This window comes from Camellia sinensis, chromosome 13 (assembly GCF_055761805.1).
Source record: "Camellia sinensis isolate YWXY chromosome 13, ASM5576180v1, whole genome shotgun sequence".
Classification (NCBI taxonomy): Eukaryota; Viridiplantae; Streptophyta; class Magnoliopsida; order Ericales; family Theaceae; genus Camellia; species Camellia sinensis.
In genome coordinates, this window is record NC_138973.1 from 16357027 (window position 1) to 16371713 (window position 14687).

Here is a 14687-nt window from a genome sequence, read left to right on the forward strand (position 1 = left end):
TCATATTCTCACAGAAATTGATTCACACACTATTCTGAAGTTATTTAAAGTGTCTTTCTTAAATTATTCTAATACCCACTATATTGTTTCTCAGTGGCATTTCCAAACACGAATTGCCTTGAGATCAATTGTTAAAATAATAAGAAGATTGAGCATGGAACAACGTGATGCAGTTACTAGTAGTGGGTTAGGGGGGCTCTTGAATCTCAGATGTACAAAGCTTGATCATGACCTCTGAGAATGGTTGGTTCAGAAATTTGATCCCAAAACTTGTTCGTTGAATGTTCATGGGCGCCGACTCCTCCTTACTGAACTAGACGTTCACAAGTTATTGGGCATTCCTGCCGAAGGCAAAACAATAGAACTAAAAAAACTTTCCCAGTGGCATTTCCCAAGCTATTTGAAGAACTTGGAGTTGTCCAAGGAGCTATCAAACTGAATGCTTTGAGAGAGTATTTGACCAAAACAGAGGAAGCTGGAGAGGAATTTACGAGGATATTTGCCCTATACATATTAGGTGCCTTCTTATGCCCAACCACAAAGGATGTTGTTAAACAATCATTCACTCACCTCGTTCAGAATGTGGATGGCATGAAGAATTATAATTGGTCAAAGTTCACTCTTCAATTCTTTGTTCGTGGTTTATGCAAGTACAATTCAAAAAGTCACTCACAACCAAATGGATGCTTATTTCTTATAATGGTATGCTTCTAACCAATTACAAATTGTTTTGTTAGAAATACTTGACTTCAATGCGTTTTTCATTACATAGTACATGTTAAATTAATACATTTTTGTGATGCAGTTGTTTTACTTTGATCGTGTTGCTCCTAGTGGTTGTGATGTTGGTCGTGCTCGTTCGGTCCCCTCCTTGGCTGATTGGGGTGATGCAGAAATAAAGGCGACACTGAAACTATTCCAAAATTCAGGAGGTTACCAGAATGAGGAGGTCATCCTTAGCGTATCCTTTCTTTTATGTTTGGTTTTTGTTTGTTATTTTTCATGTTAAAATGGAAAACTAAATTGTTTACGATGTGTATATAAATAGGTTGATGTTAATTTCGTTGTTGACGAGCAAATGCAACCATTTGTACAAAGTGAGGAAATGAAAAATATCAATGATATTCAGATTTCAAAAATTGAGACAACTGTTTGTGACATGAAGAGTGTTTTGGAAGAACTAGTTGTTATTGTTAAAAGTGGAATAACTAATTCTTCCATTCCGAAGGTCATGGAAAAATGTGAGCCACTGCAAATGTCAAAACAACAGGAACTGGGGCATAACCACTGTAAATGTAAAGCTGGCATAGTTGCACCTGGAGTTGTGGTAGAATCTACAGTTGTACCTATAGTTGAACATGTCCGCCCTATACTCGTGCCAAAACCTAATGTTGTGGTTGAATCTACGGTTGTACCTACAGTTGAACATGAGACCAATACACTCCCGCCAAAACCTAATGTTGTGGTAGCACTAGAGAACATGGAGGAAAATAGAATTCCGCTCACACCATCCATCTTGAAATTGGATGCCCATCTTCATGAGCAAACCAAACAAGCGAAGAACAAAATGAAGGTAAGATTGAACAACAACCGAAGAAAGAAAATCCCAAAACTCCAACTTATTGATGAATCTAGTTCATCTATTGGTCCATATGGCGGTCCTTGCACTCAACATTCGGATGCGCGGGTGGACATACAGTCATCTTTTACAGCCATTGCTGGTAAGAAAAGGAAAGCCAATCAGAAAGTACCAACCAAGACAAAGCTTCATTTAGATGAATCAGATTCATCTCTCGATACAAAGGAGGATAAGCTTGATCAAGTAAGTCATGTACATAATATATGTGTTATACAATGTTGCTATTCCTGTAAATATATTTTAGGATTTTTCATTATTTATTGTTCGTTGTAATTTGTTTTAGAGTTTGAACTTACTTGGAAAACTACTTGGCCTCAATTTTGAAGCATCTGCTACTGCCATTGAGGTTATTACTAATTTCATTATTGTTCTTGATCTCCAATCTCCTTATTTTAATGCACTGGAAGAAGTTTGACAATTTATTGTTTATGTGTTCGGTTAAATTCACAAGTCATCTACTACACAAATTGTGAGGCCATGTCCTTTATCTGCTAAGGAACAAATTGTGAAGGCTTATTGTTTCGATAAGGATTTGGAAAGCAGGTAATTTTATTGCTTTTGTATGTTCCTCTCTATCACCAATAAGTGCAACTCTTCAATTTGTACATGATGCAGTGAGGATATTGTGGTCATGGAGTTGTTTTACACGCCGATTGAATTTGCCACCCGATTCGATTTGTGCTCATTACAACCAAAAACATGGATTTGTGGTTCCGTATGTGTTCATTTCATGCATCAATATTGCTATGTGATGTCATTTTTAAGGGTATAGGTTTGAAATTATTATTTGATGCATGTATTTCAGATTATTAATTTAGTTGTAGCACAATTGACAAATGCACAAAGAAAGCTCTTCCCCGATAAGTGTCATAGGACGTGGTACTTTCCCACATATGTATTGGTGAGCAATCTAGTGTGTCATGTTTATGTTTGGTTATTCATGTATACTTATTGATATATACTTGTGCATTATCAATTGTAGCAACATATTATGAATGGGGCAGACCATGCAAAGCTATGTGACGAATATTTTGGGAAGTCTCGATACACTGGGAAGCTTCATGCCTGTCAAGAAGTAATGTGTCAAGCATTCTTCCATTTTGCAAGATTATTATAAATATCCCCTCCATTTTACAAATATTTTTATTATTCATAGTTTTTTAGGGTATCAACGTCGTCATTATTTTGTTGTTTTTTATTTTTCTAAGCTGGTTGGGCAACGTTGCATGACCCCTTTTTTTATTATTGTCACTTAGATATATATTCCGGTGAACGACCATGAAGAACATTGGTTTTGTGTCAACATAGATATGGCACATCGCATGGCTTATATATTCGACTCGAGTCCCAGCCTCACAAATGACAAACGTCGTGAATTAATGGCAAGGAAATTGGTAAGTCGTTTAATATTATTTAAAAAAAAAAAAAACAATTACACAATCTATTTTACAATATTCATGCATAGGTTGAAACAATGCATTTGTTATTGCAACAATATTTCGGAGACCTTTATGTTGCAAATGTGAAGGAGTTTGAATTAGAGAGGTTGAAAGACGCTTGTCTCCAACATAAAACTGATAGGTATTCTAAAATTTCTTCATTTGCTATTCAACTTTGGGTCTCTTATTAACATTACACACAAATTTGACATTCATATGTATGTTGTCATGAAGCTATGACTGTGGTATGTTTGTCATGAAGTATATGCAAGGTGTTGTTATGCCGACCGGCGTACACAAGGTGACTGTTCAATGTTAACCACATAATTACACTATTGCTATTACAATGTCATATGATGGTATTGTTGATGGAATATTTTTTGTTTTGTTTCCTTAGTTTGATAAACTGGAAAGGTTTAGGCTACTAGTTGACCTAGTGAATGATTCGTCTAACCGTATTTATATTGAGGTTATGAATAGGCTTGAACAATACAAAGAGAGGTGCGTCCCCAAACCATGAACAACTTATGCCCTTCATAAACTCAGCTGATTACTTACTGACTGTAATTTCTTTTGTAACAGGTACTCTAGGCTCCGGAAGGCTAAAAGGAAAAAGAAAGTTTGATTGAAAACATGGCTGGTTGAAAAAAGATTGATTCGCCTAACCGTACTTTTGGCACTATGCTTATTCACAATTATGAACATATTAGATGGTTGAAGAAACATGGATGACTAAACTAACCCAGTTTGGTAGTATTTTGTGGACGATTGAAAAAGCATATTATTTTTAGGGTTTCAATTTGTATGGAATTTATATTGTTGCTCAGGATTGGTGTGATAAAACTATTTATGATATTTAACTGTATCACATTACTCTTGGTTGTTACATTTACAATCCATCAAAAATTACACACATGTACCAAATGTTAGTGGGGAAACTGTTTTAAAAACTGGATTACAAGTCCATGCATTGCTACATATATGGTACAGTATAATTTTTTTTGCATAATCAGTTCATGTGCAACTAAAATTGTGCTATTAGTGTATACTATCATGTACACATTTCAAATGGCAAGAGTGTAAGAGGACTAGTCCTTGGCAGAGTAACAAAATAACTAATAAATTTTCTAAATTTTACATTTAATAAAGCACACATAAAATGAATAATGTCCTCAAAAAAAAAAAAAATGAACAATAAAAAAAAATAATATAAAAAATATATTGTTAATGCAGAGAAAGTGATAATTCATGTCATCTCCCCACTTACAAGGCACGCAAAGGTAGTTCTTTGCAAATTTTAAAAATGCAAAGAACAATGACAGTATTTGCTACAAAAAAGTAACAGAGGACCTGCATTTCTTGCTAGTAAGCAACACCTAATGTATCCTTCAACGACTTAGAAAGAAAGAACGTCTAAGAAATCTAACGAATTATATTTGTTAATCACATTCCGTGCATAAATATCATACTAAGTTTTGGAATCGATGTATCAACTGTGTAGTCGATTGGTATCCATAAATTTCAGCAAGCTATACATACATCATTGGCATTGAAAAAAAAAAATTAATTGGACATGTCTATCAAAAATGTCGAAGAATCATACTAAATAATATTGTTGACATAAACCATCCAAATGTTGTCCATCACATAAGCCATCCATGAATTCTAACATTGTTTCAATTGTCTTTTCATAATAAATGGGACAAAAAGTAATACTGTTCGCAAAAGTATAGGATGAACAAAGTACCACCACTGTTTGCACAAAAAAGTAACATTGTTTGTAAAAAGAAGTTAACACTTTCCGCACAAAAAAAGTAACACTGTATGCAAAAAAAGTAACAGTGTCAGCTAAATCATTGGCATTGCAAACTTTGTTCAACCATCATTGTCTGTATCCATTTGTTGGCTGTCATCATAGTTGGACCGATTAGATTCCTGCTCACTATCATTAGAACTAGTTGAATTCTCAAAATCTTCACCACAAAAGGCTTTCCGCATTTGTTTTAGTTCTAACTTGACCTTCCTCATGTCTTTCTTGTGCTGCAACTCCATCCGGTTCAATATGGACACAGCCTCATACAAATGAGTTTATATGCTCTCCAATGAAGTAGGATCTTGTCTTTCACGATGCTTTCGACTTTGCCCTTGTGTTTTCCCATATGTTCCACGATCTATGTGGCTCATCTGCCCCTTCCATTCATCATCTTGTCGAGTCGGTACATGAAGCTCAAGTAGCATATCAGTCACAAGGAGGACGAATGGTAATGCTGCATGTGGATTGTTTGCTTTTGCAACAAAATCCACAACTTGCCAAATTATCTTCGGAACATCTAGAGGGCTGAAATTATGGACAGCATACAACATGAGTGCTCGTTCATGGTCAAAAATGGATTTCACCCCCCTTGGGTCAAGATTGTACCACAATATAAGATGAAGAACAGCAAGGTCAGGCTTCAGGAACTTTACATGATACTTGTCTTGTGGTATGACTCCTTCGATGTACAAATCATCAACAATTTGGGCTTCATTAGGAAGGTCAACACCAGGAAGGTATGGATATTGTGTTTTGTCATCATGTGTTGGTCGCTGAATGTCTAAGAATTTTGATATGCAATCCGCGGAGAACACCACATCTTTCCCTATCAGTTTTGTTTTCAGAATCAAGTTCTCTGTATTAGTTGGCTTTTGTATGCTACCAAAGAATTCCCGTACCAGGTTGACATTGGCCTTCCCTTCCCGTTCGATTAGGTTTTGGATATGCAAGTGGCCCACAATTGCTGGAATATCAGTATGAGTTAACTCCTTCAACTTGACAGCCCGCTCTACTGTAATAGCCCGTTTAGCAAAAATACCAAGGTCAACGTGAGGAGCTACCGCTTTTCCTTTACTCGTTTTTTTTTGTTGTCTTTTTCCGTGGCATTTTCAATTACCTACGTAATATCCAAACATATTAGAACATATGTACGTCATTGGAGAGATTCAAATTTTAATCATACAATGACAAATGCAAATATAATAAAACCTTATTGATTTGAGTCATCAATGTCCACCATTTCTTACCAAGCAAACAGACAATTAAAAAAATCTACAAACAAAAAAGAGAGAGATAGTTCGGCATTATTAACAGTGATTGTTTGTAAAGTAATGGCATGAGCAAATCCCTATTTTAGCAGCAATCAAACAAATTTGGAATTTATTCACCTTTATTTTTCAAATTAATCTCCAAAATACGAAATTTATTAAGTCAAAAATATTAAAAAATATTAAGTCAAATATTTCAATGGAAGAAACACTCAAGTCAAAATATTAAAAAAATAGGCAATGCACATCTCCATCACTTCTTATTATCCCTATACATCGATACCATACCATTCCAATATAAGCATAGTTATGTGTCACCTAACAGCAATGTCCACCATTTCTTACCAAGCAAACAGACAATTAAAAAAAATCTACAAAAGAAAAAGACAGACAGTTCGGTATTATTAACAGTGATTGTTTGTAAAGTAATGGCGTGAGCGAGTCCCTATTTTATCAGCAATCACACAAATTTGGAATTTATTCACCTTTATTTTTAAAATTAATCTCCAAACTACGAAATTTATTAAGAATGCCTAATATTAAACAACTAAGACATTAACAAAACATAACTACTAGCCACTAATGTCTCCTTGTAAAAACAATGTTTCGATCACTATAAGCCTCATCATGAAAGTCAACTACACTAGATCATTTGGATAATTTGGCAATTCATCGAAATCATCCGTGTGGGGATCCAACTCTGTGTTCATGAATGGTTCACTGTCTGAGTTGCTACCCTCTCTCTGGCTACTTGAAGCCAATTTTTTACACGTCCGCTTCGTGTGTCCGATGCTCCTACAGTAGCAAATAATGCATAAACGATTTTAATAATCATATGCATGTAACAGGATATAAAAAAGTCATACAATGAAAGTACCATACCTACAATACCCACACCGCCTTGGTTTTGGAGGTTTACCTGTAGAAGATGTACCTCCGGGGTTCCCTTTGGTCTTCACTACATTAGGATCACCAACGCCATATAGTTTGGGTGCAATATTTCTGTCCCCAGCCTCGGCGTTACCTTCTTTTCTCATTGCCCAACGTTTTTTCATTTGCGATGTCAGCTGGAAAGCTATTTCCCTTGCCTCTTCAAAATCTTTGTCCGAGTGTGAGGCATAATATGACATTTCACTAAAACAGGAGCTGAGTATACCAAACCGAGCTGTCTGTGTTAGGGTGCTACAAATTTGGGTAAGACTTGGCTGTTGACACCTTGACCTACCACGTCTTGTCCATCTCTGCAAGACACAACTCGGTGGAATACACATTAATTGTTCAGATTTCATAACAGCAATCATGTGGCAGCAAGGGATGCCAAACGACTCAAACTTCAAGCAACAACATTTCATTGTGATATCAGCTGGAAAATACTCAAACGTCCACGTGCATGTTGGTGCCTTGTACTCACCAAAACGGTAGGTGCGATGATCCTCCAGCTGAACTCTTTCCATCACAAACAATTTACCCTCTTTCCTGATTTCATGTTGAAACAATGAGAAAATCTTCCGAGTAAAGAGTTCAGCTGCATGTTTCTCCAAACTTCTCAATGGCGTAGTCAAAACCGGGAAACTGTTCTCTGTTTTAGATTCTGTTTCTGCCTCATTCACACGCATTCTAGCAAGAGCCCTATCATATTGCGCTACAAATTCGTACAGCCTAACCTTTTGGTTTAGGAATATATTGAAATATGCATTCATACCCTCGACATGTTGTGTGCTCCTCATTCCAGCGAACATGTGACCACGGAGTTATGCCTCAGCCCAATTATCACGCTTCAGATGAATATCCAACACCCAGTTATTGTTCTCCAACTTGTACTGTTTCACCATAGCAGCCCAGGCATTGTCAAACTCATCAATTTTACATTTCTTTAACATCAATTGTGCAAAATCAGTTGTAAATTCTAGTATGTGGACATTTGTTGAGGCATTTTTCTCCAGATGCCAAGAACATAAACGATGTCTGCAGTTTGGAATAACTCTTTTGATTGCCTGACGCATTGCCCTATCACCATCTGTTACAACGGAGATGGGTCTTTTACCATCCATGGCCTCCATTAACATTTCCAACACCCACATGTATGTCTCCATTGTAACGCCCTCAAAAAAAATAACATTAAACCCATCAAATAAGACATTCATTGACAAATGCAATAACCACATTCTTCTATTCATCAGAGTTTCATTACAAAAGTATTACATGTTAACAACAAAAGCAAAAATGCCCTACGGGCTTACAGCTTTCCAAGTTAACACTTGGTTACAACAAAAGAGTGCTAAGTTATCTACACATTAAGCCCTCGGCTTGAATATACATGTAATACATCAAAAAGGAACTAAAACCACAACAATCTGCTCGCCTCTAGCCTCCCAAGCTATGACCTTGGAGGTGGCATGCTACCTGTACCTGAAAATGATATTTCCATATAGGGTGAGCCACAGCCCAGTAGAAATACACTAAACCAACCATGAACAATGACTAAAAGATTAGCAATTGATAGATGGCCAGCACTGATACATCCACATTAAATCACATTTTTATGTCATCCGACTTATGAGTCCAAGTTACTTTTCATTTTCCCTTTTTCAACAGATGAGCATATTAGTTCTATCATCATCTCAACAGATATGCATAAAAACTATATCCCACATTCACAGATAAGCATATAAGCTATATCTACATTCCCAACAGATATGTATAACAACAATATCCCACATTCACAGATAAGCATATAAGCTGTATCCACACTTCACAAAGATAAGCATATTAGCTCTATCTTCACTTCTCTAGACAAGCATATGAGCTGTATCTACGGAGTTCATCCCCTATCTTCTCCCAATACTATCCGGTTTAGAGGTACATCCCTCATCTTCCCCTAAACCGCGGAGTACATCCCCCATCTCCTCCTCTACACATAACGTATACAAACACATTGGTTCTATATACAATCACTCAATACATACAGTTAATGTATTCTATCAACCGTCAAATTCCATGACACATTCCATTGATTAGTTTCCGTTTGCCTAATCATCATGCATTGTCTACAACAATCACGACTATCCTCCACCGATAGCCCAAAGCAGTTATTTTTAAACAGAAAATAAATGCACAAATGGATATTCAATCAACATTTCAATTTGGTGTGTGATAAACAATTCAACTACACCCTTTAACCCCATGCACTCCCAATCTCAACAATTCCATTTCATTTCCTCATTTCTCACAATTAATTATCTCAATTAATCAAACAATGTAATTAGGTCATTTTTCATAATTACCATTACAACCCTTAGGTCCCATTTTCATCAATGATTCAACATCTATTCCATTTCTCTATACCAAACATGCATCTAGGTTTATTATAAATAAAACCCCAACCTTTGTAAAATAACACAAAAGCCCCAAACCTTCACAAAATTACCAAACCAACCCCAACATCTCAAAATACCAAAATTTAAAGATAAAATCCATAGAGAGGAGTAGGATATCCCTACCTCAAATTCGGAGCCCCAAGGGAGAAGATGACAAAACCCAACGTGCTCCAAATCCCGAAATTTTCAGATTAAAATGTAGCCCTCGACGATCAACAACTTTTTTGTAAAGGCCAAAGATGAGCAAATCACTCATACTAGATCAAAACCTAGAGAGAATGTAGAGTTCTAGAGTGAGAGGCTCAACAATGGTGTTTTTGGAAAAGTAGGAGAGAGAAGAGAAAGTGAAAAAGTGATTTGAAAAGTCAAAACTCGGAACTTAAACCCAGTCGCCCCGCTCGAGCGTCAAACACCCCGCTCGAGCGTCACTCACAGACTCCCGCTCGAGCGTCAACAATCCTGCTCGAGTGGCGGATACACACTCCCAGAACTTTTACAGAACTAGGTCTCCGCTCGAGCTTCCAACTACCCGCTCGAGCGGCACTCACACAACCCCGCTCGAGCGGCTAACTCCACGCTCGAGCGTCCAACCCTGCACATGAAATACTGGATGGGTGCAATTCTCGCTCGAGCGCCAGAACCCCCGCTCGAGCGGACAGGTCAAAATCTAGGCAGCTAGTTTTGGTTTCTAAACTCAACCAACCTGTAACAAACCTGCCCAACACATCCTACAACTCAAATACGAAGTAAAAAGGATGTAAACAAGATAATAATCAACTACCAACATCTACGGACACATGTCCGGATCACTGTACAACAAGGGTAAACCCGGGATCGCTATATCCATTGTCTCATCAGGCAACAAAGCACATCCGAATATAGTTGTCATGAAATGGTTACTCACGCCAGCTAGAATTACAAATGGCTTCTTATATGCATTTGTACGATAAGTTGTATCAAATACCAATACATCACCAAATGCAGCATAATCCATTGGAGACCTACAATCTGCCCAGAAAATCTTGTCCAACCGGTTGTTCTTATCGACGATGTATTTGAAAAAAAATAATGGATCTGCATCTAATTTAGCTGATAAGTATCCTAACGCACACTCTGCATCCCCTTCTGCGAGTTGTACTTTGCGCTCAGCTTGGAATTGATTGTGCAAATCTCTGTGAATGAACCCCACCTTCTCATAACCCCCTGACTGATGGACCATAAAATCCATGGTCTGACTCATTTTCATACCCACATTGCGCATGGCCTTTGCTTGAGCTTGGTCTGCACTTGTTACAAACCTATGCGACCAAAGAAAAGGGACGCAGTGTGGTGCTGCCAAGGGATGGTTGTGTTCCCCTACAAAGTGGGTCACAACATATTTCATAACTGTCTTGTCGTAACGCACACGAAATGTGGCACCACAAAAAGTCTAGTTTCTGCCCTAGGAGTTCTTACCCGTTCCACACGTTGCAAGTATTTCTTTTCTCTTACACCTTCCCTTGAACAAACCCATTTCCTACTCTCTACAAATTTGTTGTCTCCAGTAATTCTTTTTCTACTTTTTCGTACGCTAAAACCGATGACCTTAGTGTATGCATTGTAGAAAGTATAAGCATCATCCTCTGAATTGAATTTCATTTGGAACACATCTTCCTTAGTAAGCATTCGTAAACTATCATATGTTTGGGAAGCTAACCCTTCTTTCACATTAACAACATCATCCTTTCCATCTGGAGCAAATTGATCATCAATTTCAGTATTGACCTCTTTATGCCTACTACTTTCAGGTTCATCCATCGTATATACACTCGTAAATACCCTATTAGCAATTAAAACGAAACAAATCAACTAAAAAACACACCTGCCATTGCGCTGCTATAAATTAAATCTTCAGAACAAATAAATTAACACACCTGCCAGTGCCTTGCAATCAATTAAAAAAAAAAAAAATGGAACATGTCTACAAGCACCCTACTATCAACTAAAACCAAACAAAAAAAAAAAAAGCACACCCACCAATACTGTGCTATCAATTATTAATTCTTTATAGAAAATGAACAAATAAGCACACCAGTCAGTGCTCTGCTATCAATTATACGCCAATAATAAAAAAAGCACACCTATAAGTACCCTACTATCAATTAAAATAAAATTAATTAATTAAAAAGCACACCTGCCAGTGCCCTGTTATAAATTAAAATTGTACAAATCAATAAAATAGCACACCCGCCAGTGCCCTGCTATTCATTAAAATCAAATAAATAAATAAGCACACCAGCCAGTGCCCTGCTATCAATTCAAAGAAAATAAATTTAAAAACACAAAAGCAATTACCCTACTATTAATTACAATGAAACAAATAAATAAAATAGCACACCCGCCAGTGCCCTGCTATTCATTAAAATCAAACAAGTAAATAAGCACACTAGCCAGTGCCTTGCTATAAATTCAAAAACACAGAAGCAAGTACCCTACTATCAATTAAAATGAAACAAATAAATAAAATAGCACACTTGCCAGTGCCCTGCTATTCATTAAAAAAAACAAATAAATAAGCACACCAGCCAGTGCCTTGCTACCAATTCAAAGCAAAAAAAATTCAAAAACACAGAAGCAAGTACCCTAATATCATTTAAAATGAAACAAATAAATAAAATAGCACACCCGCCAGTGCCCTGCTATTAATTAAAAGCAAATAAATTAAAAAGCAGACCTACTAATGCAACCGCTACGAAGGAAGGGATGTTGGAGGTATAGGTTTATTTTGACGTTAAGATGGAGAAATTGAGGACCTATGACAAACAAAAACAGAACATCAAAATAGAGTTAGTAAAGAAGACAATACTTAAGGAAAGTAATGATTATGACGAGAAAAGAAAGAATCTATATACGAAAAATATTTAACAGATTTTGGTACCCCATGCCATGTGAGTCAATTAAACAAAAATACCTTTAGATTGTATTTGAATCTTGCATTTATGGGAAAAAAGGAAAAACAAGGGAAAAATGACAAAATTTAATAGTTTAGTACACCATGTAATGCGAGTCAATTAAACAATAAGTATTGATAGGTTATGCTTGAATCTTGAATTTGAATAGGAATTGTGAATAGAAACGAAAATAGACGAAATTAGACAATTTTTAATTCATGCCATTTTTTTACAACACTAAATGGTGGAACAAAGAAGTGGATGATCCCATAAAAAAATTGTTCATATGATTATGATGTTACTAGGCAAGCGCGCTTTCTATTGCCTACCTTGCTAGCCATATCAGCAAAAGATGCATTACCTCCATGTTCATTGTTAATACATATTTTTGTATTTTCAAACAATGTCACAATCAATTTAAAAGGCTGTTGAGGCTTATGGATTAAGACTCACTTCGAAGATCAAGGAAAGCAGCTTACAACAAAACCTTGCAGCTTAAAAAAACAAAGGCTCGAGCCCAAGAAGCAAGGCTCATATAAAAGACAAGCATCACACTTAGACTGATCTTATGCCTACAATGCATGCTTCTCTACCTAGCCTAATGCAAGCAACCTATACCGATCATCACAAACTTACTTTTTAACTATCCGTCTTGCTAGTTTATTTCAACACATTAAGATACACACGTTCTACAAATCACACCACTAGTTATAGATATCCCTATTTTTACTTCTTTGCATGGTCAATTAGAAGTTCAAATCATAACAACTTGGTAGCTAAATTAAATTTCTATGAACTTTGCACAAATAATTTGCTCCTCAAACATAGAATCCCAAAAATAGTTGTAAGACATTGGTGTCCTCATACACTGTTAAAAAGCTCATCATTTCATAACTTTTATTCTATTGTTAATACCTTGTAGATTTTCTAATTTAGGCCTTAGTCGTATCAAATTTTGGCATTTCATCGTCTCCAAGGTAACTCATAAACCATTTTAGAGCATCTCCAACCTTTCACCAATTTTTTCAACTAATTTGATTTCAAATTTGAGTAAAAAAAACTTGATTTTATATGAACTACTCAAATCATTTCATTAAAATCTTTTTAAAAGCCTTCCTCTTATCCAAAATTCCCTTTTTCATCAAATTTGATCAGACCCATCTCCAATGCTTCTTATTTTTTTTTCCCATGAAATTTTGATTTACTTTATTGGTTCTCAATTTGCTAAAAAAAATAACTCTCCCTTCATAAGATTTAATGAAATAATTAGAGATAATTTTTTAACACTTTTGATGAAAAAAAAACAAAAATAACTAAATGGATATTCAACTAAGTCACAGTAACATCAAAATATCCATTCGTTTCTCACTTTCCACAATTCCCAAACAATTGCTAAAGGTAATCCATCCCAAACCACTGTAATTTTCTTTCTAATAGGAAAAACGAGCCAGCACAAGAGTAATTGTTACAAACATAACAGATTTCAATAAACAAATAAAAAATTACAGTCTCATATCAGTTACATGAGTACAAAATTCAATTACCCACAAATCAGATTTCACACACTCAAGCCAAATTTCAAGTGTATATATATATATATATATATATATGAAATCAAAACAACTACCAAAGCAAACAAACATCAAAAACCTAAACCGATTCAATTCATATTTTGACATCCTTTTTATTAAGGCTAAAGCAATCGAAGCTGATAGATACTGTATAGACACATCGATTATCAATGCTAAATTTTATATTTAGTGTAAAAGAGATGAAAAATGAGACAAAATTTTATATGAATTAAAATTTTAAGGGAGCACAGTGAATTTCCTTGTGAATTATGGCAAACTTATGAGTTTCCTTCTCATAGTGCAGCATTATTATTTTCTTCATCTCCTAATTCTCTTTTGTCTTGTTTTTCAAAAGCCAATTCAAGAACCTCAGCAAAACTCTTGCAGGAGGAGTTATGTTGTCTAAGGATGAAGCATGATGAGATCCTTCAAAGAATTAACAACATGCGGTACTGGTTAAGATGTATGTGAATATGCATGAAAAAATAAATATCACAACGGTCAAGATCCTCCAAAGACCATTTTTATTAAAAAGAAAGTCACTATAATGAATTGTGATGAACACCACGTTGGGTTATAACTAAATATCTCAATGGGTTGTGACCAACTTATTAAATTAAATACATTTTAAAATTCATTAGGTTCTCAAG

The 14687-nt window shown here is 35.8% G+C and overlaps 2 protein-coding genes across 2 annotated transcripts; one reads left to right on the plus strand and one right to left on the minus strand.

The window, feature by feature from the left end:
* The first annotated feature begins 805 nt into the window (after positions 1-805).
* Positions 806-3703, plus strand: LOC114316812 (uncharacterized). The gene is made up of 10 exons (XM_082900300.1): positions 806-1822; positions 1923-1985; positions 2091-2182; positions 2255-2354; positions 2445-2540; positions 2622-2714; positions 3105-3220; positions 3313-3379; positions 3476-3579; positions 3661-3703. Exons 1-10 carry the CDS (start codon positions 1079-1081, stop codon positions 3701-3703), a joined length of 1518 nt encoding a protein of 505 aa, XP_082756426.1. The 5' UTR covers positions 806-1078.
* Positions 3704-7910: 4207 nt separating this feature from the next.
* On the minus strand, positions 7911-11333 carry LOC114294635 (protein FAR1-RELATED SEQUENCE 5-like). Its single transcript, XM_082900301.1, has 3 exons — positions 10942-11333; positions 10441-10834; positions 7911-8261 (listed from the first exon to the last, which is right to left on the minus strand). Exons 1-3 carry the CDS (start codon positions 11331-11333, stop codon positions 7911-7913), a joined length of 1137 nt encoding a protein of 378 aa, XP_082756427.1.
* Between the last annotated feature and the right edge of the window lie 3354 nt (positions 11334-14687).

Bases quoted from the DNA above. Each gene is read 5' to 3' on its own strand.
- LOC114316812 (XM_082900300.1), top strand. From the start codon at position 1,079: ATGCAACCATTTGTACAAAGTGAGGAAATGAAAAATATCAATGATATT. The intron at 2,541-2,621 runs GTGAGCAATCTA...TATCAATTGTAG, and splicing joins ACTTTCCCACATATGTATTG to CAACATATTATGAATGGGGC. The intron at 3,380-3,475 runs GTGACTGTTCAA...TTGTTTCCTTAG, and splicing joins TGCCGACCGGCGTACACAAG to TTTGATAAACTGGAAAGGTT.
- LOC114294635 (XM_082900301.1), bottom strand. From the start codon at position 11,333: ATGGATGAACCTGAAAGTAGTAGGCATAAAGAGGTCAATACTGAAATT. The intron at 10,835-10,941 runs GTGCGTTACGAC...TTGGTCGCATAG, and splicing joins TTTGTGGTGCCACATTTCGT to GTTTGTAACAAGTGCAGACC. The intron at 8,262-10,440 runs GTGAGTAACCAT...ATTTTTTTTGAG, and splicing joins CATTTGTAATTCTAGCTGGC to GGCGTTACAATGGAGACATA.